The sequence below is a fragment of the Aricia agestis genome, chromosome 6, assembly GCF_905147365.1.
Source record: "Aricia agestis chromosome 6, ilAriAges1.1, whole genome shotgun sequence".
Lineage (NCBI taxonomy): Eukaryota > Metazoa > Arthropoda > Insecta > Lepidoptera > Lycaenidae > Aricia > Aricia agestis.
This window is the reverse complement of record NC_056411.1, coordinates 10,946,285-10,971,860: the sequence shown is the minus strand read 5'-3', so window position 1 is coordinate 10,971,860 and position 25,576 is coordinate 10,946,285. Positions and strand designations below refer to the sequence as shown.

At 39.7% G+C, this 25,576-nt stretch overlaps 1 protein-coding gene across 1 annotated transcript in view; it reads right to left on the bottom strand.

Annotated features, from left to right (window-relative positions):
- Window positions 1-24,949, bottom strand: part of LOC121728375 (fatty acid synthase-like) — a 52,042-nt gene extending 27,093 nt beyond the window's left edge. Inside the window, exons 1-4 of the mRNA XM_042116547.1 lie at window positions 24,902-24,949; window positions 23,563-23,713; window positions 4,198-4,387; window positions 3,039-3,159 (exon numbers count right to left, since the gene is read on the bottom strand). Coding sequence (XP_041972481.1) covers window positions 3,039-3,159; window positions 4,198-4,387; window positions 23,563-23,703 — 452 coding nt within the window. The 5' untranslated portion in view covers window positions 23,704-23,713; window positions 24,902-24,949. The remainder of the gene's footprint in view (window positions 1-3,038; window positions 3,160-4,197; window positions 4,388-23,562; window positions 23,714-24,901) is intronic.
- Window positions 24,950-25,576: the final 627 nt, after the last annotated feature.

The following is a 25,576-nucleotide window of genomic DNA, read 5'->3' as shown; positions in this document are numbered from 1 at the left end:
TTTTAATAGGATGTTCATTCCCAGACATCTGGAAGGTAGCTATTGTAATAGGCATACACAAACCGGGGAAACCCCGGGCGGAGCCCAGTAGCTACCGACCAATCAGTCTCCTTAGCTCCCTTGGCAAAGTTTACGAGAGAATAATTCTCAAACGTCTTAAAGACGTCATCCAAGAGAAAAATCTCCTCCCAGATGAGCAGTACGCCTTCCGCGAACGCCATAGCTGCCCCGCCCAAGTACACCGCCTAACGGAGTACATTCTTGAAAAAAAGAATAACAGAGAAAAGAAATGCGCCGTATTCTTCGATATCGCAAAAGCCTTCGATAAAATCTGGCATAAAGGCCTAATTTTCAAATTATATCAGCTCGGCATACCCGACAGCTTAGTGCTGATTATCAGCAACTATCTCAAAAACCGAACATTTCGCTTCCGAGTCGAAGGCGCACTGTCCTCCCTAAGAGACTCAGAGGCCGGAGTCCCTCAGGGTTCGGTCTTCTCGCCCTCCCTATACAATCTGTACACCTCAGATATCCCCCGACACCCTAGGGTGCATAGGGCCATGTTTGCCGATGACACAGCTCTGTTCTGTGCCAGCAGACACATCCGCAACGCCCAATTATGGCTCCAAGAGGCCGTCACCCAGCTGGGTGAATGGTTCTCTAAATGGAGAATCGAGGTAAATCCCGAAAAAAGCAAAGCAATCCAGTTTTGCCAAACAACTATCCGATTGAAGCCTGTCAGGCTGCACGGGAACATCATTCCGGAAGTCACCCACGTTAAATACCTCGGAGTAACTCTAGACAGGTTGATGACCTTCAGTAGACATATTAAAAACTCGGTCCGAAAAGCGAAATTTGTACTCCACAAATTATACGCAATACTAAATGCGCGCAGTAAGATGCCCTTAAGGCACAAGCTGACGCTATACAAAACTTGTGTTAGAACAATACTCACTTATGCGTGTGCCTCTTTCGCACACATAAGTGAAGGTCAGATGAATAATCTACAGAAAGTCCAAAACCGGTTCCTGCGTATGGCAACAGGAGCACCCGCGTATATGAGGAACATCGACCTGCATAGAGACTTCGAATTAATCACTATTAAAGCCCACATCAAAGAACTTGTAGAAAGATTCTTTGAGAGAGGCAAAGATCACCCCAACCCCCTAGTTAGAGGGGCAGTTGATTATGATGTCAATTATAATACGTTTAGGAATCCCCATAAACGGCCTAAGCATATCTTAGCCGACCCAGTAGACAGGATAACAGAATACGTAACGTACTGTGTACAGTTACGTAAACACAAATCACACGCACCCGCGTTACACACGCACCGGAGACGGCGCCGGCGCCGACTCCGATGTCTTACAGCTAACACGGACACACGTACAGACGTACTGACCGACTCTGACACGGAACCGAACCCGCGACCGGGAACGAGTTCGGATTCCGCTAGACTAGGCACCCTAAACATTAATCGCGTTCGCGACATTGATATAGAGAGCTCTATCAATACTGCGGACAATTTACTCGACATAAGGACAATCGCGCGCGCGTCCACCCGACCGCACGCGGGAGGGGGGAGGGCCGGCCCTCCTAGTCAAATAGATTAAAATAACAGAGCTACTCTATCGCGATAAACACTCGTACGTCGTTAGGTTTTGCTACGCGCGCGAGCGGCTTCACACATCAGCGTGTGCGGCCGGGGTCGGACCCCTAGTACCAACCCTAAATAAATTATCCGTTATTCCCCAATATCCGGATTACGTCGCCCACTAGGAGGCGACGGGGGGTCTCCTGACCCCTTTCGAACTAAACCTCAAGGCTGCTAAACGGCAGTCTCCCTACCGATGAAGCTGAAACGGCCCTCTCACACAGGGCCGGTAGCGTATACCCATTCGAAAAAAAAAAAATGCGTCGTAGCGTCGTGATTAGAATAGTAATTGGGCATAGGACTCATACGGCAACTACGACTCCAGAAACTCTGACGGATTTTGGTCAGAGAACACCATTCTTATCGGACGGATATAAATTGATCCGATAGGTCAGATTACGGGGGTAACGAGTATAAATATTGAGTAGGCCGCCCTTTGCCTTGGTACAGTGCACAAAGTTTAATTTTAATATAATAAATCGAAGTGAAGAGTTAAAAGGGATTTAATTTAAAGTCATCAAAGCTTAAATAGATATATAAATAATATCAACAAAAATCATACATGTTTTTAACGAGGAACTCGGCTTCAATTATTTATTTGAAGATTATTTATTCAAAGGCATTTTTCAAATATTGTATACTTGATAGGTTTTTCTTCCACAGTTTAACTTCAGTTATTTTCGATTGCAGCATAACTATACTGAGCAAATTTCCTCACTGAGTCTAAAAAGTTAAAACTTTTGAGTTCTACCTCAAATTTATTTGGCGGCAGGTAAATAATTACTTACACTAACAGAATTTTATTTGTCGTATAGTAAACATTGCTTGTTATAATAATGGAATATTATGAAACTTAGACCCCTTTGCTTATTCAAATAATAAAAAAAATCTCTACTTATCTCTTTTTGCTTCGAACCATTTGAAAAAAAATATATATTTAGATATCTTTACTAGATTGAAAGATAAAACGTTTTTGTCGGTTGGTAACTTTTACCTGCTTCTAAATTTAGGTAAATTGTACCCAAACGCCACTTCTACGGTAATTATACAGAAATACCTTTTTTTTAATAAACCAATTAATAAAGGCATTAAAATACTTTAAAAATCCGTTGAATTTTTTAAAATATCTCTAATAGCTAATTTTCTACGATTTTTTAAAGAAAAAATGAATCTTTAAACGGCTCTCCTGTAAAAATAGCTATATGTCGCTTGGTAACTTTTGCCTTTCCACCGTCGATATTATCTTTTATTAGTAAGTTGGTTGGTGGTTTTTTGGTTGGTGGATTTTAGCCTCGAGCCCCTTTTTTCAAATCTCATCAATCATCATCATCAGATTCTTCAGTATCATTAAATATTTTATATTATTATATTCATATCTACTTACCCAGCTATACCAAGACCTGATTTTGCATTCAAAACATACAAAAATGCCTTTTCAGTTTCAGAAAAACACGTTCCTACAAAGACGCCTATATTTTTTCCTGATAGATGTTCTGGACTACATCCTGCAACATTTTATTAAAGCTTTAAGTATGAATATTTCAATATTTAAAATAAGAAATAATAAGAATTTTAATCACTTCAATTAATAAAGGAGGTTGGCAAGTCACCATAATATACGTACTGCCTCGCTCACTGACCTCTAAAATACACTGGACAGGCTATGCCGTACAAAATGACAGCTATCTTTTGTGCCGATTTGAAGCGCCGCGGTGAGCGTACTGTGAACTAATTACATAGAAAATTACAACCGCCATTTGCAAAATAGTAGTTCCAAGTACACTCACTACTGCTTTCACATAGCAATCAGCGCCAATATGGCGACTGTCAAATAGAAACATTTTATTGATAGCGATCGCCTGTCCAGTGTATTTATATATATATATATATACAGGGTGTAACAAAAACAAGTGATAATACTTTAGGGTGTGTACGTGTTCCTTGTAGAGAGTTCACTGTGAAAGTAGCAGCGCTGAAAGACCAAATTTTTTTTTCACTTTTGTATGGGGAAACTCGTGACGCTCGGGTCCTTGCCCATACAAAAGTAAAAAAAAAATTTCGTCTTTCAGAGCTGCTACTTTCACAGTGAACTCTCTACAAGGAACACATACACACCCTAAAGTATTATCACTTATTTTTTTTACACACTGTATATATATATATATATATATATATATATATATATATATATATATATATATATATATATATATATATACACAGGGTGTAACAAAAATAAGTGATAATACTTTAGGGTGTGTACGTGTTCCTTGTAGAGAGTTCACTGTGAAAGTAGCAGCGCTGAAAGACCAAAATTTTTTTTCACTTTTGTATGGGGAAACTCGTGACGCTCGGGCCCTTGCCCATACAAAAGTGAAATATTTTTTTCCTCGTTCAGAGCTGCTACTTTCACAGTGAACTTTCAACAAGGAACACGTACACACCCTAAAGTATTATCACTTATTTTTGTTACACCCTGTATATATATATACAAGAATTGCTCGTTTAAAGATATAAAATAAGATTAAAACAAATATACAAACCAGCATCAAATATAGCTTGATAGGTTTGCTCCAGTAGTTTCCGAGACATGGGGTCCATGCAACTGCTGAGACGATAGGTCACTCTGAAGAACTGGGCGTCAAAATATTCCAGATCCGGGATGACGCCAATATGCTGAGATGCTTCTGAATAGGCACTAGTCCAGCGATCACTTTTTTTAATAGGATTTATCTGTAATATTAAACCTATGATAAAACTAATAAAATATAACATATTACCAGCGATCAGTTTTTATAGGATTCATTTGCAATATAAAATCTATAGTAGAACTAAAAAATAAGGAACTTCGTTCCAAAACATAATACCAATAGTAATTTTGTAGGGCATTTTGACTAAGGGTAGATTCAGACCGCAACGCTACGCGTAGATGCATTTCCAAATTTGTATAAGCGCCTATCAAAAAGAAAGCGGTCAAGCGTTGAAGCGGTTAGATATGCGTTATTTGTGTTGTTTTGCGTTACATAGATATTAAACTCACACAGGGGGCGTTCTGACTGCGTCAGAATTGCTCCTGTGTGACTGACCGCTTACGCAGAACGCTTGAACGCGTGACCGCTCTCTGACTGATAGGTCCCTTAGGCCCACTTGCGCCAAAACTTTGAGTTAAATAAATAACCCGGGGCTTAATTACTCAGTGTTAACGTTTTTAATTTTTAACTCATACTACATATTGCACCAGAAGAATTTATCCCAGAGTCAACGAACCCGGGCTTATGTCATATTCATTCATTCTTTTTACATCCAGCCAAATATGATAGAGCGAATGGTGTACTGCTCTCTCTCGCTCCACAGTACTTTAAATAAGGCCATCTCCTTATATCAGATTTGAAATGACAAGTGGTTCTATGTCGCATTGTGTTGTGAATTGTGTTTTTTTTTTAATCTTATTTATTTTATAAGCCTTACATCCTGAAGATTAAGTCGGCTTGAGAGTTGAGTACATTTTACAATTATATTATAACAATTACTTTAGGACATTAGGGTTAACATATTATGATTAAGGACTATTTTTATAGTAATCAAATCTTAGGCTCAGAGAATGTGTAATAAAATTGTTACTGTATTTGTCAGTGAACTCTGAGGCTAAGATTCGATGGAACAAAAAGAGGAGGTCCGCCGAAGAACACCCACTGTCTCTTAAACATATCAGCCTCGGTTGTTCGTTGATTCTACATTCTAGTTGTGATATTTTGTGCAAATAAATTAAGCGGAAAATGATAAATAAAAAATGGGAAGAAACACTTGTGTCCAATGTTTATCTAGTCTACCTATTTATAAAGGAGTAAAGACGCACTAATCCAATGTGTATCGTTTCTACAATAATTCAAAATTCATATTTACCGCGCGTCAACTTGTCACCTGTTAACGCACACAACGATAGTAGCCAATGACGTGCGAGACACGATCCTGTGACGCTGTTTGGCGCGGGAGTCGCTTTATTCGCTTTCCGCCTCTCGCCGAGAGCGTCTCGAGACTTTGTAACGCGTGCATCTAATTAATTGCACATTACCGCGATCGCGAGTTCCACTAAAATTACTGGTGAATCGTGTGTGGACATTGGAATCCTAAATCCTAACGTGATAGCTGGCCAGCTGAATTTACCCAGGACATCCACAGAACCAACAGACGTATCGAGGAGCTACTGAACCCACTCAACGGCGTCTTCCAGCAAATCTGGTGAGTGCTCGTTGTTTTTGGTTGCTCATTGTTGTGTGTAACGTCGAGGAATCTCTATTCCTCGTCCCAATGTGACGAATTGGCGTGATTACCGTTAATCTTTCCTTCAAACCGCGTCAATACCGCCACATTTTTCTGGTGCCGAAACCCGGGATTTCTAGGTAAAAATGCATTCAGCCTGCCAAATACCGATTTATTCATTCGTAATCATACCTACAAACATAGTTTAGGATTCCAAATTAACGAAAAATAAGCATAATCTTTGCTCCATTTCTTTTCACAACTACCGCATTTTATTTTCATAAAAAGCTATCGAACGTTCTCGCAACTTCTATTCAAGCTTATTAAATGTTCCAACTTAAAAAACCCTAATTTTGCCTAGTGATATTTCTATTTCAATGTTGCATGTTCTTTTCTTTTCTTAACAATTTGCAGTTAGCATTATTGCAAATAATATCGTATCGAGTGAACTTAGCAACGCACCGTACCGAACGCACCGAGGCATATTAGGTACTTCAAGTTGTTTACGCAACTTCAGGCCATCGATGTATTACAGTAGATGCGCATATCGCACGTAACGATTGGAACTTTTCACTTCATAAATTAATTATTGTGAAGTTAATAATTTATTTTCTACTAAACAATATTCTTATCGATATTTTCAAACGATTAGTAGTATATCGTAATAGTTTTCGTAAAACATTCTTGCATAGACATTAAATAATTTCTATAATAGTACAGTGTCTAGTTCAGTGGCTTAGATTTATATCAAGTCACATTCCTCGAACTTGCATAGTTGTTTACGTACTTTTAAAATTCATTTTCAATTATTATTATCGATTGAAACGAACTTAACCTTATCGTTTGTTGTGGTGATTTATAATTATGTCTTATCTAGCGAGGCGTAAATCTAAACCTACGGTTAAGAAATGTATCGAATCGTCTTATACGATTAATAACTTACCTAGTTTGCGTCGTAAACGCACTATCGCATATAATCGTATAGCGAGAGCCTTGGACGTCGGGAACTCGGCTCAGTCTGACCAATCAAAGGTCGAGTTATTTCTTTCATATTGTCAAGAATTAAAATCTATTGCTAACGACTTTCAAGAGGCGCATTTTATAATTTTAGATCTTTTAAAGGATGACGTCGACGACAAAGATAACGAGATTCAGGAGATGTTCGACGACATGTATTTTCAAGTGGTTACGCTGCAACGTAAATATGAACCGAGTTCATCTTCTCAACCGGATGACTTGCGGTCGCGGCGCGACTCAGTCGCAGCTGCGCCGGGTAGCAACATACGTTTACCGAAGATATCGTTACCTACATTTTCAGGGGCTATAAAATCGTGGCCGGAATTCATTTCAACTTATAACGCATTGATTCACGAGTGCTCTCAATTAACTAATATTGAGAAATTTCATTATTTAGTTTCCGTTTTACGCGGTGATGCCTTATCGTTAATTCGGACGTTTCCTGTCGCGGCGGAGCATTATAATAGTGCATACGATGCGCTCAGAAATCGATACGAGAATAAACGCGAATTAGCTTTTACATGTTGGCGTGACATTTTAGAAGTTAATTTTAAAATAGGTAACGCTCACGATTTTCGAAACTCGCTTGATACTATCGAAGAAAACTTAACTATATTGAAACAATTAAGTTTACCTGTCGAGCAATGGGATTTTGTTCTTAGTTATCACATTTTAGCGAAGCTCGATCCTAAATTAAGACGCGAATTAGAAGAAAAACATAGTGATGTGGATCTTCCATCCTATATTCAAATTAAAGATTTTTTGCGTTCAAAATGTGAAGCTTTGATTCGTGATACTCATTTTACCGACCGCACTGTTAATAACAAATCCGCGCCATTGTCTAAAGAGTTTCCGATAAATTCGTTGAGATCGAAGCGACAAAATGTCACACTAGTTTCTTCTCGTACTAGTACTGGCGCTGCACGGAACGGCAGCCCTACTAAGGTATCGTCTACATTACCGCCTGGTCGTAAATGCTCTTATTGCGGCGATAAACATAGCATAATGGCTTGTCAATCTTTTCTTTCAAAATCGACGGATGAACGTATGGCCGTGGCCACTGACAGGAAATGGTGTTACAACTGTTTGAACGCGTCACATTCCGTGCAACAGTGCACTTCAATATTTGCGTGTAAACAATGTAAACGTAAACATCACACTCTTCTGCATCGCGAGTTACCGAAAACTAATTCCGTGTCATCCGATGACAAGTCAAGTTCAACGACCTTAGTATCGAAGGAAATTTCTTCTCCGTCTCCGACGACGGTGTTACTAGCGACCGCCATAATACAGATTCGCGACGCATCCGGCGATTTTTATAGTTTTCGCGCGCTTTTTGATACCGGAAGTCAAAATAACTTTATAACGGCTCGAGCTGCACAACAGCTGCGCTTGCAGCCTATCGCTACTTCCGTCAAAATTCTTGGCCTAGGAAGTAATCCTGCTGCGGTGGGCGGCGTGATTACTTGCGATATAGGTGTTAACAATAACGATAAGTTCCGTCTTGATATGTTCGTTGTTCCAAACATATGCGGCGAGCAACCGATAGCGAAGCTCAACACGAATGGGTGGGAAGTTAAAACATTACCGCTTGCTGATCCTGGTTTTGACATTCCTGGTCCTATCGACGTTTTGTTGGGTGCCGATGTTTTCGCTGAGTCGCTTCTTGAGCAACGTATAAAGGCTAGCGCTTCTCAACCACAAGCGTTCAATTCTATTTTCGGATGGCTTCTCCTAGGTAAAAGTAAACTCGCTTCTTCGTGTTTGTTAGGTATGCCTGCTTCTCAGGCTCTTGACAATAATTTAAATACTATCGTTCAACGTTTCTGGGAAATCGATACCGTTCCATCTTCCTCTCGTCTTTCTCCAGAAGATCAATTGTGTGAAAGTACTTTCACCAACAATCACTACCGTGACGAGACAGGTAGATACTTCGTTTCTCTTCTTTTCAAGGATAACGGAGAGCCAATTTTTGAAGGCTCTAGAGATATAGCTCTTCGACGCTTTCATGCTATTGAAAGACGTCTCTCTCGTGATTCGGATCTTAAACAACAATATATCGATTTTATGACCGATTATAACGAAAGTGGGCATATGTCATTAGTGTCTCCTAAACAAGTCGGACAGGGAAGGTATTATATACCGCATCATTGCATTCTGCGACCGGATAGCGCGACGACTAAGCTTCGTGTCGTCTTCGATGCGTCTGCCAAGGATGCTACCGGCAAATCGCTAAACGACACACTACTGACTGGTCCAAAGTTGCAGTCCAATATTGTTGAAATCCTTCTTCGTTATCGCGAACATGAAGTAGTTTTTATGTGTGATGTTCGTCAAATGTATCGTCAAATTAATTTAGTTCCTCATCATCGCAATTATCAGCGTATTTTCTGGCGTGCTCATCCAAATGAGCCCCTTCAAGAGTACATCTTGAATACCGTAACGTACGGAGTTTCTTCTGCTCCATTTCTTGCATGTCGCGTCATCCAGCAATTAGCCAACGATGAAGGTCACGAGTACCCGAAGGCTAAAACCGTTCTAACTTCCGATATATATGTCGATGACGTCATTACCGGAAGTTCTTCGCTGGAGGAGGCACGTGACATAAAATCACAGGTTATCGCTCTTCTTGGTCGTGGTTCCTTTGAGCTGCGAAAATGGGTAAGTAACTGCCCTGAACTTCTGAGTGATCTTCCCTCAGAGGTTTGTCTATCGGAATCTAGAACTTTTACCGAAGCGACAGACACAACTGTCAAGGTTTTAGGCCTCAAATGGGAGCCTGCCTCGGATTCGTTCGTTTTTACCGTTCAACCGACAAACAATTCCTGCACCAAACGAACGATTCTAAGTGAGGTGGCTAGAATCTTTGACCCTTTAGGTTTTTTGTCCCCATTAACAATTCTTGCCAAGGTTTTAATTCAAAAACTTTGGATTATCGGTTCGTCGTGGGATGAAACTCCTCCACCGGAAATTGTTTCCCAATGGAACAATTTCTCTCGTCAGCTTTCTTTAATTAAGAACCTAAAGATTCCACGTAAATTCTTTAGTAAAAACGCTTTATCGTATCAATTACATGGTTTCTGCGATAGTTCTGAATTAGCGTATGGCGCTGTCATTTATCTACGTGTGACCTTGTCTGACGGTTCTATACGTGTTTTTATCGTCTGTGCAAAAGCTCGCGTTGCTCCTCTTAAGAAGCAATCGCTGCCTCGCTTAGAGTTGTGTGGAGCCGTTCTACTCGCCGATCTCATGAAGTTCGTCAGGGATACCTTACGGATTCCCATACATGAGATTTTCCTTTGGTGTGACTCCACTGTTACCCTGGCTTGGTTGCGATCGCCTTCGTCGCGATGGGCGACTTTTATCGCAAATCGTGTCAGTCACATCCAGGATATCGTACCTACCGAGTGTTGGAGGTACGTTCCTTCTGCTACGAATCCCGGAGACGTCTGTTCACGTGGCCAATTACCCAGCGATCTATTGAATAATTCACTATGGTGGGCGGGGCCTCACTGGCTGTCCCAATCACCTTCTCATTGGCCAGAGGACAGATCGAGGACCCATGCTAACAATGATGTGGTCTTATCTGAGCAACGTCGCGTAGCTCTCGTAATCGACAAACGCAATACCGATCAACAACCGTCCATTATCGATCAAATGTTCGAGAAATATTCATCTCTTGACAAAATTTGTCGCATTCTAGCCTATATTTTTAGATTTGCTAATAAAGCGCGCCGCACAGGCATATCGTACGAAACTAATTTTATTAACGAAGTCGAGCGTCATCGTGCGCTACTTATTATCGTAAAACATTTTCAAAATCGCTATTTTTCATTAGAAATTTCAAACTTGAAACATGGAAAATCATTACCGCGAAGTTTTCGAAAGCTGAGTCCATTTATCGATAATTTAGGTATTCTCAGGGTGGGCGGACGTCTCACTCACTCAGGCCTAGAATTTGAACATAAGCACCCTGCCTTGTTACCAAGGAAGTGTGTTCTTACAACAGCCGTAATCGAATCTGTTCACCGAAACAACTTTCATCCAGGTCTAAATACGACTCATTATTTAGTTTTACAACAATTTTGGATATTTGCGGCAAAACGTGCAATTCGAAATCAACTTTCGAAATGTATACGATGTTATCGTCTTAACCCGAAACCTTTACAACCGTTTATGAGTGATTTGCCTGCCTTTCGCGTTAATCAAACGAAACCGTTTTCAGAGGTAGGTGTTGATTTCGGAGGGCCTTTTCGAATTAAATTAGGTACCCATAGGGGCGCTAAGCTAGATAAGGCCTATTTATGCTTGTTCGTGTGCCTAAGTACAAAAGCCGTGCATCTTGAAGTAGTATCTACTTTATCGACCGATGGTTTTATCGCGGCATTGCGCCGATTCATTTCTCGCCGCGGTCGATGTAACGTAATCCATTCTGATTGCGGTACCAATTTCGTAGGCGCGAGCGCACAACTCGCATCACATGTAGAACAAGCCTCGCAAGCAGAGCGAATTTCTTTTAAATTTAATCCCCCTTCTGCCCCCCATTTCGGAGGAGCATGGGAAATCCAAATTAAAGCCGCAAAATCACATTTGTATCGTATCGTTGGGGATCAAGCTTTGACATTTGAAGAGCTTGCCACGCTCTTTACTCAAATCGAATCCGTTTTGAATTCCAGACCTTTGTGTCCACTGAGTTCGGATCCTAACGATTTAAGCGTTTTGACCCCGGGTCATTTTTTAACGTTGGAACCCTTAACCACAGTTCCGGATCCAGATTACACTAACGTTAAAATTCATCGATTGAACCGGTGGCAACTGATTCAATCTTATCAACAGCAGTTTTGGAAACGTTGGAGGCATGAGTACTTACATGGCTTAACTCAGCGAGCGAAATGGACCAAAGATTCAAAACCATTAACAATAAATTCTATCGTGTTGATTAAAGATACCAATCGACCTCCTCTCCACTGGCCGCTGGGACGCGTAGTATCACTACATCCTGGACCAGATGGAGTGGTTCGGGTGGCAACTATACGAACTCGTCATGATCATTTGCTCAAACGACCCCTGGTCAAATTGTGTCCTCTTCCTATGGAATGACAAATAGAATCAATTACCGCTTAGTTTTAGTAGCAACCTAGCAGTTTAAGCTTAGTACCGTAAGTTATTCATATTTTATCGTTTCTTTTATCAGTTTAAGAAAATCCCAGTTGGTATTTTGGTGGGCGGAATGTATCGTTTCTACAATAATTCAAAATTCATATTTACCGCGCGTCAACTTGTCACCTGTTAACGCACACAACGATAGTAGCCAATGACGTGCGAGACACGATCCTGTGACGCTGTTTGGCGCGGGAGTCGCCATATTCGCTTTCCGCCTCTCGCCGAGAGCGTCTCGAGACTTTGTAACGCGTGCATCTAATTAATTGCACATTACCGCGATCGCGAGTTCCACTAAAATTACTGGTGAATCGTGTGTGGACATTGGAATCCTAAATCCTAACGTGATAGCTGGCCAGCTGAATTTACCCAGGACATCCACAGAACCAACAGACGTATCGAGGAGCTACTGAACCCACTCAACGGCGTCTTCCAGCAAATCTGGTGAGTGCTCGTTGTTTTTGGTTGCTCATTGTTGTGTGTAACGTCGAGGAATCTCTATTCCTCGTCCCAATGTGACGAATTGGCGTGATTACCGTTAATCTTTCCTTCAAACCGCGTCAATACCGCCACACAATGATATTATTATTAAACTTTGGTAGGGATTTACTTTTTATGCTCATTTGTATATTGCAATTATTTTCAATTCTATTTAATAAAAAGAGAACAGGCCCTTTAGCCGAAACTTTTTCGTTTTCGCTTCCTTATAGAATCGTCGATCAAAATGTATGGAATTGACATAAGACGAGTCGAACGTCAACGTCATATTAACGAACGCTTATGTCAATTCCATACATTTTCATCGGCGATTCTATAACGAAGCGAAAACGAAAAGATTTTGGCACACCCCCCAGTTTCTTTTTCTAGGCGAAATCTTCGATGGAAATCTTTGTCTCTTTGTGAGTAAATACGGGACCCTAAACAGATCGGTCCGTTCTACAATCCTTCTGTAATACGAGTCCGAACTAATGTATTCGATAATTTCTTCATCATCATCAGATAACAACCACTGATCATTTATCATGGTTAAACACAAAATAAAATCGGTATCTATTACTGAACACAACAAAGTACATAAGTCATAACCGAAAAATCTCAGTTTTGATATTACTAACCCAGAGTTAGTTGATTTAACCCTCCGACATCGGTGGGTTAAAAATTTAAAAAATTAACTCGAGGTTAACTCCTAACTCTTGGTGGTGCAAGACATGATGTGAATTTAAATTCGAAGTATAATTTAACTCAGAGTTAAGCGTGTTAACCCAGTCTGGCGCAAGTGGGCCTTTTAAAGTCTTAACATAAAATAATCACCTTAACCAGAATGGCACATAGAGACAAGAATTGGTTTTGAGTTCAAAGGAAGAACAAACTTATGTATGGTTTTCCAGAAATACAACGTGGCTGCATCGTCTTTAATGCTTAAATTACATAGTAAATTAGCTATATGAATATTAGATGATTCCCGCAATGCTGTTGCACCAAAACTCGTTTATCGCGGCGGAACCGTACATTTTTTCGGGATAAAAAGTATCCTATATCCTTTCCCGGGACTCAAAGTATCTCCATACAAAATTTCAGCAAAATCGGTTCAGCGGTTTGGGCGTGAAGAGGTAACAGACAGATATACAGACACACTTTCACATTTATAATATTATTAAGTAAGTAAGTATGGATACTGATAGGCGAATAAACTTATGTTTGCGTCTAAACACACCATACGGAAGTTCTGCGGCGGAAGCTCGGCATGATTCCGCCTGCAATGTATTTTAAATTACCGATGACACACCATGCCAAATTCCATCGTGTTATATTGTACCTATGCGTTTGACATTGCTGACGTAATCATGCCGAACTTCCGCCGCGGAACTTCGGCATGGTGTTTTTAGACACTTAAGAAGCGCTTACACGGGCAACAATTGCAGCAATAATTACCCGGCGACACGAATGGACCGATCTGGAGCAATTAGTGGAGCAATATGGAGCAATTTCAATAAATTGTCATACTTTTTTAGCATCCAGAGCATATTCAAATTTATACTTTTTTATTCAGAAAGACCTTGTCGTGCTTAAAAAATTAAACGCGTAGGAAAAATACTGCGGTCAAGTAAATAACATAGTGCAAATAAATCAATAAATAAAAATCGGCCAAGTGCCAGTCGAAATCGTGCACAAAGATTCCGTACCGTTATAGAGCAAAAATTGGCCAAATGTTGTGTTTTTATGGGAGCCCCCTTAAATACTTATTTTAATACTATTTTTAATAAAGTTTTAAAGTAATAGCTCCCACACCGGTTTCGGTGACGGTGGCCGGTTTCATTGAAACCAGGCCAGCTACGCAGGAGTAATTTTATAGTGCCCAAGTGTGTGCGCAGTACACAAGAGCACTCTCTATTCCTTTACTCTCATAACCCAGTGGGACGGCAGACCGACACGACTGGCGAGAGATCAGGCGCAGGACCGACTTTTTACATGCCCATCCGACGCATGGATCATCTTACTTGTCAGACAATCAGGTGATCGCCTGCATTATCCTAACCAAACTTGGAAATAACATGTTTCCAACGCGGGAATCGAACCCACGACCTCCGAGTCAAGAGCCAAGCTCTGAACCACTGGACCACGGAGGCGTTAGTTTTAAAGTAATCTATATATTAATACGTGAACCAAAAACTTTGTATCCCTTTTGATGAAAAATGGGGAAACGTAGGTGACTGAAATTTTGCACAGTTATAGTTTATATGGTGAATGAGTGCATCGAGCTAATATTATTTTGAAATTATGCTTTTATCATACATATTTTTAACAAATAAAACATTACACACACTACAACACACACACTAGGAAAAATGACAGATTTTTGAGTGACAAGCCTATACATACGAATCATTACTCTTTTATTTATGGTTGAAGTCTGTTGACAACAAGGTGACAAATTGAAAATGGACTATAGTTTTTTTTTTTTATTGAATCTTAGATACTATTAGACAATGCTTACACGGCCAGTCTGAGATCAGCTGAGTCCCAGAGACAAGAGTTGAAGAAAATATGATAAAGTCCTATGATATTCTATTATAAAAAGTCAATATTTTTTTGCAAAATATAGGTAGTAGTCCTAAGTCGTTGAAACAAAGGTCGAATTTCGACCATTGGGCGATCTCTAGTACACATAATTGAGGATTTTTTTCAAATTTCAAGTGCTTTTGTTGTTAAATTATTATTGATTTCATGCAAAAAAGGCCAAAAAAATCACGATTGTTGTACGGGAGCCCAAATTAAATATTAATTTTATTTTTAGTATTTGTTGTTATATCAGAAACAGAAATATACAATGTGTGAATATTTCAGAAGTCTAGCTATTGCCGTTTTTTAAATTCAGCCTCGAAACAGACAGACAGACGGATAGATAACGAAGTCTCAATAACAGGGTCCCGTTTTTGTGCGGTGTTCCACAGGGGTCTGTTCTTGGCCCACTCCTGTGGAACATTGGCTACGACAGAGTCTTGCGAGGTGCTCTTCTCCGCGGGCTACGCCTAGTCTGCTACGCAGATGACACCTACATGCTGGCCAGCGGAAAATGCTTTGAAGAGGCGATTCGCCTGGCGAGGGTGGGCGCGTCCCAAGTTATTGCGCGAATCAAGGCGCAGGGTTTGCGTGTGGCCGTAGAAAAGTCCTAGGCCATTTTCTTCCATGGTCCTCGTAGACGGCCTCCCGCTGATACAACCATCCTTATAGGTGAGGTTAGGGTATCAATTGGCAGGGATATGAAGTACCTGGGTTTGGTCCTAGACTCCAGATGGTCCTTCACACCCCACTTCCACCGATTGGCACCCAAGCTAAAAAAGGCGGCCATGGTTCTTGGACGCCTCCTGCCCAACTTGGGGGGTCCGGGATCCGCCTGCAGGAGACTTTATACGGGGGTCCTTCAATACATGGCCCTCTATGGAGCTCCTGTCTGGGCAGATCATCTCAATGCTCAGAGAAGAGCCTTATTGAGGAGTACGCAGCGTACAATGGCCCTGCGGATGATTCGCGGTTACCGGACGGTGGCCACCGAAGCGGCGTTTGCACTAGCCGGTACCCCTCCATGGGACCTGGAAGCCCGTGTGTGGCGGAAATTTATTTCCAGACTGCAGTAGCAAAAGAAAGAGGGGAACGGGTGCCACCAGATCAGGCAGCCCGATGGCGTCGCCAGGCGCAAATGTTGATCATGCGCACCTGGCAAGACCAAATGGCCTCACCAACTGCCGGTCACAGAGTTGTCGCAGCAATTCGTCCAGTACTGGAGGAGTGGGTGGCGCAGCGTAACGGCTCTCTCTCCTACCGGATGGTGCAGATGCTGACAGGACATGGGTGTTTCGGGCACTACCTGCACCACACGGCCAGACGGGAGCCAACGCCTCAGTGCCACCATTGCGCGGACGAGGACGATACTGCAGAGCACACGCTCGTCGCCTGCCCAGCCTGGGTCGCACAACGAGCACAGCTCTGCGACATTATAGAACCAGACTTGACTCTCCCGGTCATAATAAGATCATTGGCCCGGTCGAGAGAAGCCTGGCAGGCAGTCTCCATTTTCTGCGAGTCTATAATGACACAGAAAGAGGCCGCTGAGAGAAATCGGGAGGCAGATGAAGCAGCTGACCCGATAAGGAGAAGGCGTGGGGGTAGAAGACGCGCTCAACATGAGCGTCAACACCCGCCATAATAGGGCTCGGGCGACGGACTGGGGAATCCGTCGCCTATCCCACGAGCCCATCCGGTAGAAGAACGTCCGATGCCTCGGACCGCTCTCCCGGAGAAAGCGGCAGAAGTCAAGCCGCGCGGATGGTTCTGCTGGCAGAGCAGATGCCACTGTCTGGGCTGCTGCAGTTATCGCCTCAGGCGGGTCCAGCGACCGAGCGACACGCGAAGAGGAGGGACCGTTGGGTTTTGGTGGGTAACCAAGGGTGCTCCTCCTTGCCGCAGCACCCGAGGAGTCCCACATATCCTGGCGGCCCCCCAGGCCGTCGGGAATGCATTAAGCATTTCCCAACGTAAAAAAAGGGTCCCGTTTTTACTGTTTAAGTACGAAACCCTAAAAAGATTCCTTAACTAATCGCATGATTCGTATAAATAGTTGACCGCAATAACGCATATCATGAATACATTGAATTAATTGAAACAAAGCTAATACATATTTCATTTACATAAGTACCTACTTGTATTTGTGGTATGATAAGTGGGATTAGAAAAATTTGGACCTAATATTTTATTTATGTCTATCTTTTATGACAGGCACATTACAAGGTGCCCATTGTAATGCTCGGTTTTGTATTATTACAATGTGCGCATTGTAATGCTCGACTCAACAAGCGAATGCTCACGGTGAGGGAGCACCTATGGCCAAGTGACTGCAATATGACGTCAGCTAGTCACAAAATGTGACGGTGATATCATGTGACATGTTTTGCGTAATATTGTAATATACAAAAAAAGCAAGGGCGTCGCTAAGGGGTTTTGTTGAGAGGGCCATTTGTCGAGATCAAAATGTAGTAAAGTTTTATACATGGATATTGACATAAGAATCGTTCGTATTACAATCGTCATCGAGGCAAAGACTTCCAAAGTGTAAGAGCCTGTCCACACGGGCGTTGCGTCAGCGTTGCGTCTATGCAGCGCTGCCGTTTGACGCATAGCCGGCTGCACGGGCGCTGGTCATCGCAGCCACAGTATAGCAATATTAGATATGTCATATTGCTATACTGTGTCGCAGCGTTATTACGAAGCAGTCAGGTGATATCAGACGGTTCATTCGGATGATTATTCACTCGAGTGAATGCTTCATTTTCCTTTCATTCTATGTTCACTCGGCTTAGAGGGAATGACATATAAAAGAACATTCACTGTTCTTTTCTTTTAATAATATGTCCTCGACTGAAATCGTGCGTTTAGGAATTACTTTAATTTATGATCATATTTTAATCAAAGAGTTTACAAAAAAAGCAAAGAAATAGTCGACGGTGGTAGGTGTGACTGGATTGAAAGAAAAAATGTATTAGGAGCTTCAAATACATTGTTGAAGGAACTAGATTCTGATTTATATTGTAATCATCTTCGAATTCATTTCGATTCGATTTTATTCGAAAATAAATTTGGCAAATATCAATAAATTCTTTTTGTTGCTCCGTTAAAATACTTTAATGAGATACAGCATACTTACCTAACTGAATAAAACTTCAAATTGTACTAAGATATCAGGTAGGTACAGGTAATAGTTTCGGAAGTTTAGAGTCAACGCGTGACGTCTGTCGACTAGTTGACTGGACTCGAGACGAAGTGGCCGAACCCGAATGATCTTTCTCTCAGTGTTCAGACCGTTCATTTATCGTTCATTCGGAGTGGGAGTGAAAGATGCCGGATGACAATATCCAACACTGTTCTGTTGGATCGGATCACTAATGAATTCATTCCGCACTAATGTTTCATTTTGTGTTTAGATGTGTCATTTGGAGTGAAAAATGCAAAATGAAAGACGAAAATGAACAAACAATGACCCGTCTGATATTACCAACGTAACACCCTCTCCCGCTTCGTCTCGGGGGCTGCTGTCCGTCATATTATTGTGTATGTTGCTGACACGCTGCAGCGCGCCATGTGAACATCTTGATTATTTGTATGTAAAACAACACAACGGTACCGCTGCGTCAACGCAACGCGCCGTGTGGACTGGCTCTAACGCTTCACGCTCTTGATTTTTTATCTTCCATAATATTGATAAAGGACTCTGCTCTCAGCCTTTTGACTTCTTACCCTAAAAATAGGACTCAAAGGGTTGAGGTAAATAGTAAAAGGTCCAATGGAACCAAAATAGAATTAGGTGTCCCACAGGGATCTATTTTAGGCCCATTTCTTTTTCTCATCTACATAAATGACTTACCTTATCTAGTAAAGGATAAAAAAAATGAGATAGTGCTTTTTACTGATGACACTTCACTTATTTTTAAATTGAAGCGACAACAGTCGAACTACGACGAGGTAAACAGTGCTCTCTCAAAAATAGTACATTGGTTTAATGTTAATAACTTACTTTTAAATTCTAGTAAAACTAAATGTATAAAGTTTACTTTGCCCAATTTGCAAGTCCAAACCAATGTGCTATTAAATGATGAGAAGATGAATTTGGTAGATAACACTGTATTCCTAGGTATTACACTTGATAGTAAATTACAGTAAATTACCTCACATTGCTAATCTAGCAGGTAGGCTCAGTTCTGCAGCATATGCAGTCAGAAAAATTAGAGAAATTTCTGACGAAGACACGGCACGATTAGTATATTTTAGTTATTTTCATAGTAGGATGTCGTATGGAATCCTTTTATGAGGAAACGCTGCCGACATTAATACAATATTTGTGCTATACAGAAGCGAGCCATACTTCTATTTATAAAATGTCTGCTTTAGAATCTTTGAGAGATAAATTTAAAGAAATTGGTATTCTAACTGTTGCTTCTCAATACATTTTGGATATTCTAATATATGTTAGAAAAAATATAAATAAATTTAAAGTTAAAAGAGACATTCACTGTAACGTCAGCCTAGTATCGCGAAATACTAGAAATAAGCACAAGCTAAATATGCCAGTGATCAGACTAAACTAGTAAAGTCAGTAAATCTTTTAAAGGTCAATGTTACATACGCCTTTACAATAAAATCCCAGAAAACGTTCAAAATCTTTCCATTAATAAATTTAAAAAAGTAGTTAAAGAACATTTGTGTGCCAAAGCCTATTATAAGGTCAATGATTTCATAAACGATGGCACACCTTGGGAGTAGGATGGCTTCTAGCAAGGCTACTTCTACATTATTATATTATGACTTACAATTATCTATGTTGGCATTGTATATATAATATTAAGTTACATAATTGTAAACTTTATTTTAAAAGAACAATTTTTCACTCACTTTTTTGGTAAAAAGTGGGACCCGTGCGAGTTTCTTACGCCGGTTCTTATCGCCGGGGTAGTTCCCGAACCGGTGGTAGGCATCAGGTAGACATTCTGAAAAAAATTGATTCAAATTTACTCAGAAATAAACATTTTTTATTTTATTGCCCCATGGCCCCTTAGTCATAAGCTGGCGATGCCCTTGAAAGAAGTGCATCTAATGCGGCCTTCCATGGAGGCCCACGTTCGTAGCCCACGATTAACTTGTAGAATGACATTTTATTCGTATAATATGATTGCCTATTATAATTGACGTCGATTGACATGATATACTAGTAAAAATTCTAAAATATACATTTCAGAATTTTCTATAGAATTTTTATAACAATCATATCGCTTTTATAATAATTTCTATATAGATATACAAATAAAAACTTTAGAATATTTATGAGGATAGCTATCCCCATCAATATTCAAACGTTTATTTCTTAATCTTATATATATTAAACGAGCAATTCTTGTATATATATATATATATATATATATATATATATATATATATATATATATATATATATATATATATATATATATATATATATATATATATATATATATATATATATATAGATGGCCCCAACGAATAAACGTATAAATGAATAAACGTTAATCGAAAAAAGATAACTTTTCAGGAAGACAAAAAAACGTTTGGAACCACATAACTTTGACAACATAATAAATAGACAAATATTATAATGTATGATCAAATTTCTTTTAATTTTAAAATTAATAGACAAATATTATAATGTATGATCAAAGAAATTTCTCTAATTTTTCTGACTGCATATGCTGCAGAACTGAGCCTACCTGCTAGATTAGCAATGTGAGGTAATTTACTGTAATTTACTATCAAGTGTAATACCTAGGAATACAGTGTTATCTACCAAATTCATCTTCTCATCATTTAATAGCACATTGGTTTGTACCTTCAAATTGGGCAAAGTAAACTTTATACATTTAGTTTTACTAGAATTTAAAAGTAAGTTATTAACATTAAACCAATGTACTATTTTTGAGAGAGCACTGTTTACCTCGTCGTAGTTCGACTGTTGTCGCTTCACTTTAAAAATAAGTGAAGTGTCATCAGTAAAAAGCACTATCTCATTTTTTTTATCCTTTACTAGATAAGGTAAGTCATTTATGTAGATGAGAAAAAGAAATGGGCCTAAAATAGATCCCTGTGGGACATCTAATTCTATTTTGGTTCCATTGGACCTTTTACTATTTACCTCAACCCTTTGAGTCCTATTTTTAGGGTAAGAAGTCAAAAGGCTGAGAGCAGAGTCTTTTATCAATATTATGGAAGATAAAAAATCAAGAGCGTGAAGCGTTAGAGCCAGTCCACACGGCGCGTTGCGTTGACGCAGCGGTACCGTTGTGTTGTTTTACATACAAATAATCAAGATGTTCACATGGCGCGCTGCAGCGTGTCAGCAACATACACAATAATATGACGGACAGCAGCCCCCGAGACGAAGCGGGAGAGGGTGTTACGTTGGTAATATCAGACGGGTCATTGTTTGTTCATTTTCGTCTTTCATTTTGCATCTTTCACTCCAAGTGACACATCTAAACACAAAATGAAACATTAGTGCGGAATGAATTCATTAGTGATCCGATCCAACAGAACAGTGTTGGATATTGTCATCCGGCATCTTTCACTCCCACTCCGAATGAACGATAAATGAACGGTCTGAACACTGAGAGAAAGATCATTCGGGTTCGGCCACTTCGTCTCGAGTCCAGTCAACTAGTCGACAGACGTCACGCGTTGACTCTAAACTTCCGAAACTATTACCTGTACCTACCTGATATCTTAGTACAATTTGAAGTTTTATTCAGTTAGGTAAGTATGCTGTATCTCATTAAAGTATTTTAACGGAGCAACAAAAAGAATTTATTGATATTTGCCAAATTTATTTTCGAATAAAATCGAATCGAAATGAATTCGAAGATGATTACAATATAAATCAGAATCTTCAACGGCTAGTTCCCTCAACAATGTATTTGAAGCTCCTAATAAATTTTTTCTTTCAATCCAGTCACACCTACCACCGTCGACTATTTCTTTGCTTTTTTTGTAAACTCTTTGATTAAAATATGATCATAAATTAAAGTAATTTCTAAACGCACGATTTCAGTCGAGGACATATTATTAAAAGAAAAGAACAGTGAATGTTCTTTTATATGTCATTCCCTCTAAGCCGAGTGAACATAGAATGAAAGGAAAATGAAGCATTCACTCGAGTGAATAATCATCCGAATGAACCGTCTGATATCACCTGACTGCTTCGTAATAACGCTGCGACACAGTATAGCAATATGACATATCTAATATTGCTATACTGTGGCTGCGATGACCAGCGCCCGTGCAGCCGGCTATGCGTCAAACGGCAGCGCTGCATAGACGCAACGCTGACGCAACGCCCGTGTGGACAGGCTCTTACACTTTGGAAGTCTTTGCCTCGATGACGATTGTAATACGAACGATTCTTATGTCAATATCCATGTATAAAACTTTACTACATTTTGATCTCGACAAAGGGCCCTCTCAACAAAACCCCTTAGCGACGCCCTTGCTTTTTTTACATATTACAATATTACGCAAAACATGTCACATGATATCACCGTCACATTTTGTGACTAGCTGACGTCATATTGCAGTCACTTGGCCATAGGTGCTCCCTCACCGTGAGCATTCGCTTGTTGAGTCGAGAGTAATAATACAAAACCGAGCATTACAATGGGCACCTTGTAATGATACAGTGGGTAATATTTTGATACAACTTGTAACATCAACTATATTCTATGGAATGCTCAAAGTCGAATGTTACATTACACGCGAATGCTCGTTAGTCAGGGAGATAGTATTGTAATGTAATGCTCAAAGTCGAATCTTTAATGTTACATTACACGTGTAATGTATATAATGCTGAAAACCAAATATATAATGTTATATTACAAGTGTATGCTCGCAGTGAGGGAGCACTTTGCTGTGAGTTTAGATACTATGAACAGCTCCAATCTCTATGTATTCATTTTCTATCAACTTCCAAACAAGAAGTCAGATTGAGGTATGCATATATTTTTTGACCGTTGATTACGTAGTGTAGGACTCCCTGTTTGTCTGTATCACAGGCTTGATCACGCACTTAGCAAATTATACTATTACTAATTACACGTCCACTCTTGTCAATTGACTCTCGTGTTGTCCACTTTCGTCTATCGACTCTCGTGTTCCGACGCGGTGCGCTCAAGACAGTGTCATGTCTGTTTGTATGTATGTATGTGTCAGTGTAGTGATGATATGGTATTTATGTATATAATAATATACTAACATAATATATAACATTAATTATTTAAGGATAAATCACATACACTACACGTAGAACAGATATTATCAAAGTGTGCCCCGCGGAGCCCCGGGGCCTTCTTAAAAGTGATCCACCACCAAAAAAGTTCGAAAACCGCTTATGTAGTAGTACATACCTTGTTATACAGTATGTTAGACAGATCATTCACGTCGTGAGAGCTAGGATAAAGACCCGCCATGCCCGATATGACAACATGTTCTCCGACGTCAGTCTCCTCAGAATCGTTTTGGGCATACTCCTCTGGTATCGGTGCCATTTTGCTTCTACTAAAAAAAATGTTTATGCGCCATCAGGAAAACTCTAAATTCAAAATCGGAACTGTAAAGGGTGGCCACATTGTGTTGCTTTGCGATGCGTCGCTGCAACATTAACGCTGCGTCGCGTCATTTACATAAGACTAGACGACTAGACGAGAAACGTAATATTATTGACCATCTAGGGTGGATATTGAGCATTGCGCGCCTTCAATCTAATTGTCAGATAAACTGCTCAATAAAATTGAAGCGTGATATTGCACAATACAATTGATCGTCTAAAGGCCGGCTAAAAGATATTTTGTGACATGCATTTACGCGTCTAGTTGTTAGTTGCGATATTTCAATAGATTAAGAGCGCTTACATTGGCCGATGGTATTAGTTGTTTTCAGGACTAACATGTTGATTTGGCATTCGTCACTTCGACGACGCAGCGCAAATGTGGCGTATAGTGCGTTATTCTGTCGCGACTACGTAGCATAACTGAGCAATGTGGCCACACACTCGGACAAGTATTGGCACTTTCGTTATTAAAATAACGGAAGGGCGTAAATTTATAATTCGACGGAAGAAACATAATCTTTTTAAAAATGGATTTTCAATTATCAATTTTCAATTACAAGTACCAATTTGTGAGCAATAAAGAGTTATCTATCTATCTATGTTAGTAACGTTATAACTCGTTAACGGCTGGACCGATTTTGGCGTATAATTTTAGTCTTAAAATGATCCTGGAAGTTCAGGAAAGGTTTATAAGTGACACGAAGTTCACCGGGACATCTAGACATTATAATATATTTTTAACTTTCTTTTTGCATCGTCACAGGCGAATGGAAACCAAATATATACAGTATGTTTCATAAGGAGAATCTTAGAGGTAAATAAAAATAATAATAATTGATATAATATGGTACGGACACGTGTAGCATACTAGTGAGTAATATGTTACACATTACACAAGACTCAAGAGTAAGATTTTATCTTCTTCTGGAACTTTCAAATACCCTAATACACAATACTCCTTAGGCGTCCAGTAATCTAAGACACTCACTCATTCGACAAAAAAAAATATTATTAATTTCGGTCCAAATTTTGCGTTTCGGTCGAGTCGACCCATTCGCGCCGAAGCATAAATCTCCAACTATACATTTACTGCTAACTGCACTGAACCAAGTTTAATAGTATATTAATAAAACTACCTGTATGTCAAACTTATACAAAATATTATTTTGCACTTATTCACTAAAATACGGCAAAGCGATAAATAGCAGTATATTTTTTTAAGTAACGCTTTTATATTAAGCCAATTGAATTAGAATTTGATGACACTTGATTATATTAGCTTCGTGACAATTAAATAAATAAAGAGTTGAAGACTAAAGGTCAATTCATACTAGCGCAGAAATGAGGGGAAAAATAAATTTCCCTTATATTGCGAGATTCCACCTATCTAGTATAGTAGTAGGTGTCTGTTTTTTGTTGAAATTAATTTAAAAGGATTCTTCTTTTTGACTGGTTAGTATATTAATGATATTAAAATTAATTACAGATAATTGCGGCTGATTTTCACAAGGCAACACATTCATAATTCATTTCACACATTCTCAAGATTTTTTTTTATTATTCCCACCACATTTCATGTGAAAAATGTTGTCAAGACGACCACATAAGGTTTTCCCTGTAAAAAAGGTAATCTCATGTAGAGCCAAGCTTCTGAATCTACACGGCCTAACTCTACCGACCCTAACTTCAACAAATTCTACATATTAATAAATATTAAATATGTATGGCTTGACTGTTGCGTTACTTTTTTTAAGTTACCCTTGATAAGTTACATTATTAAAATTGTATAATATCTAAAGTACGTAAAATAC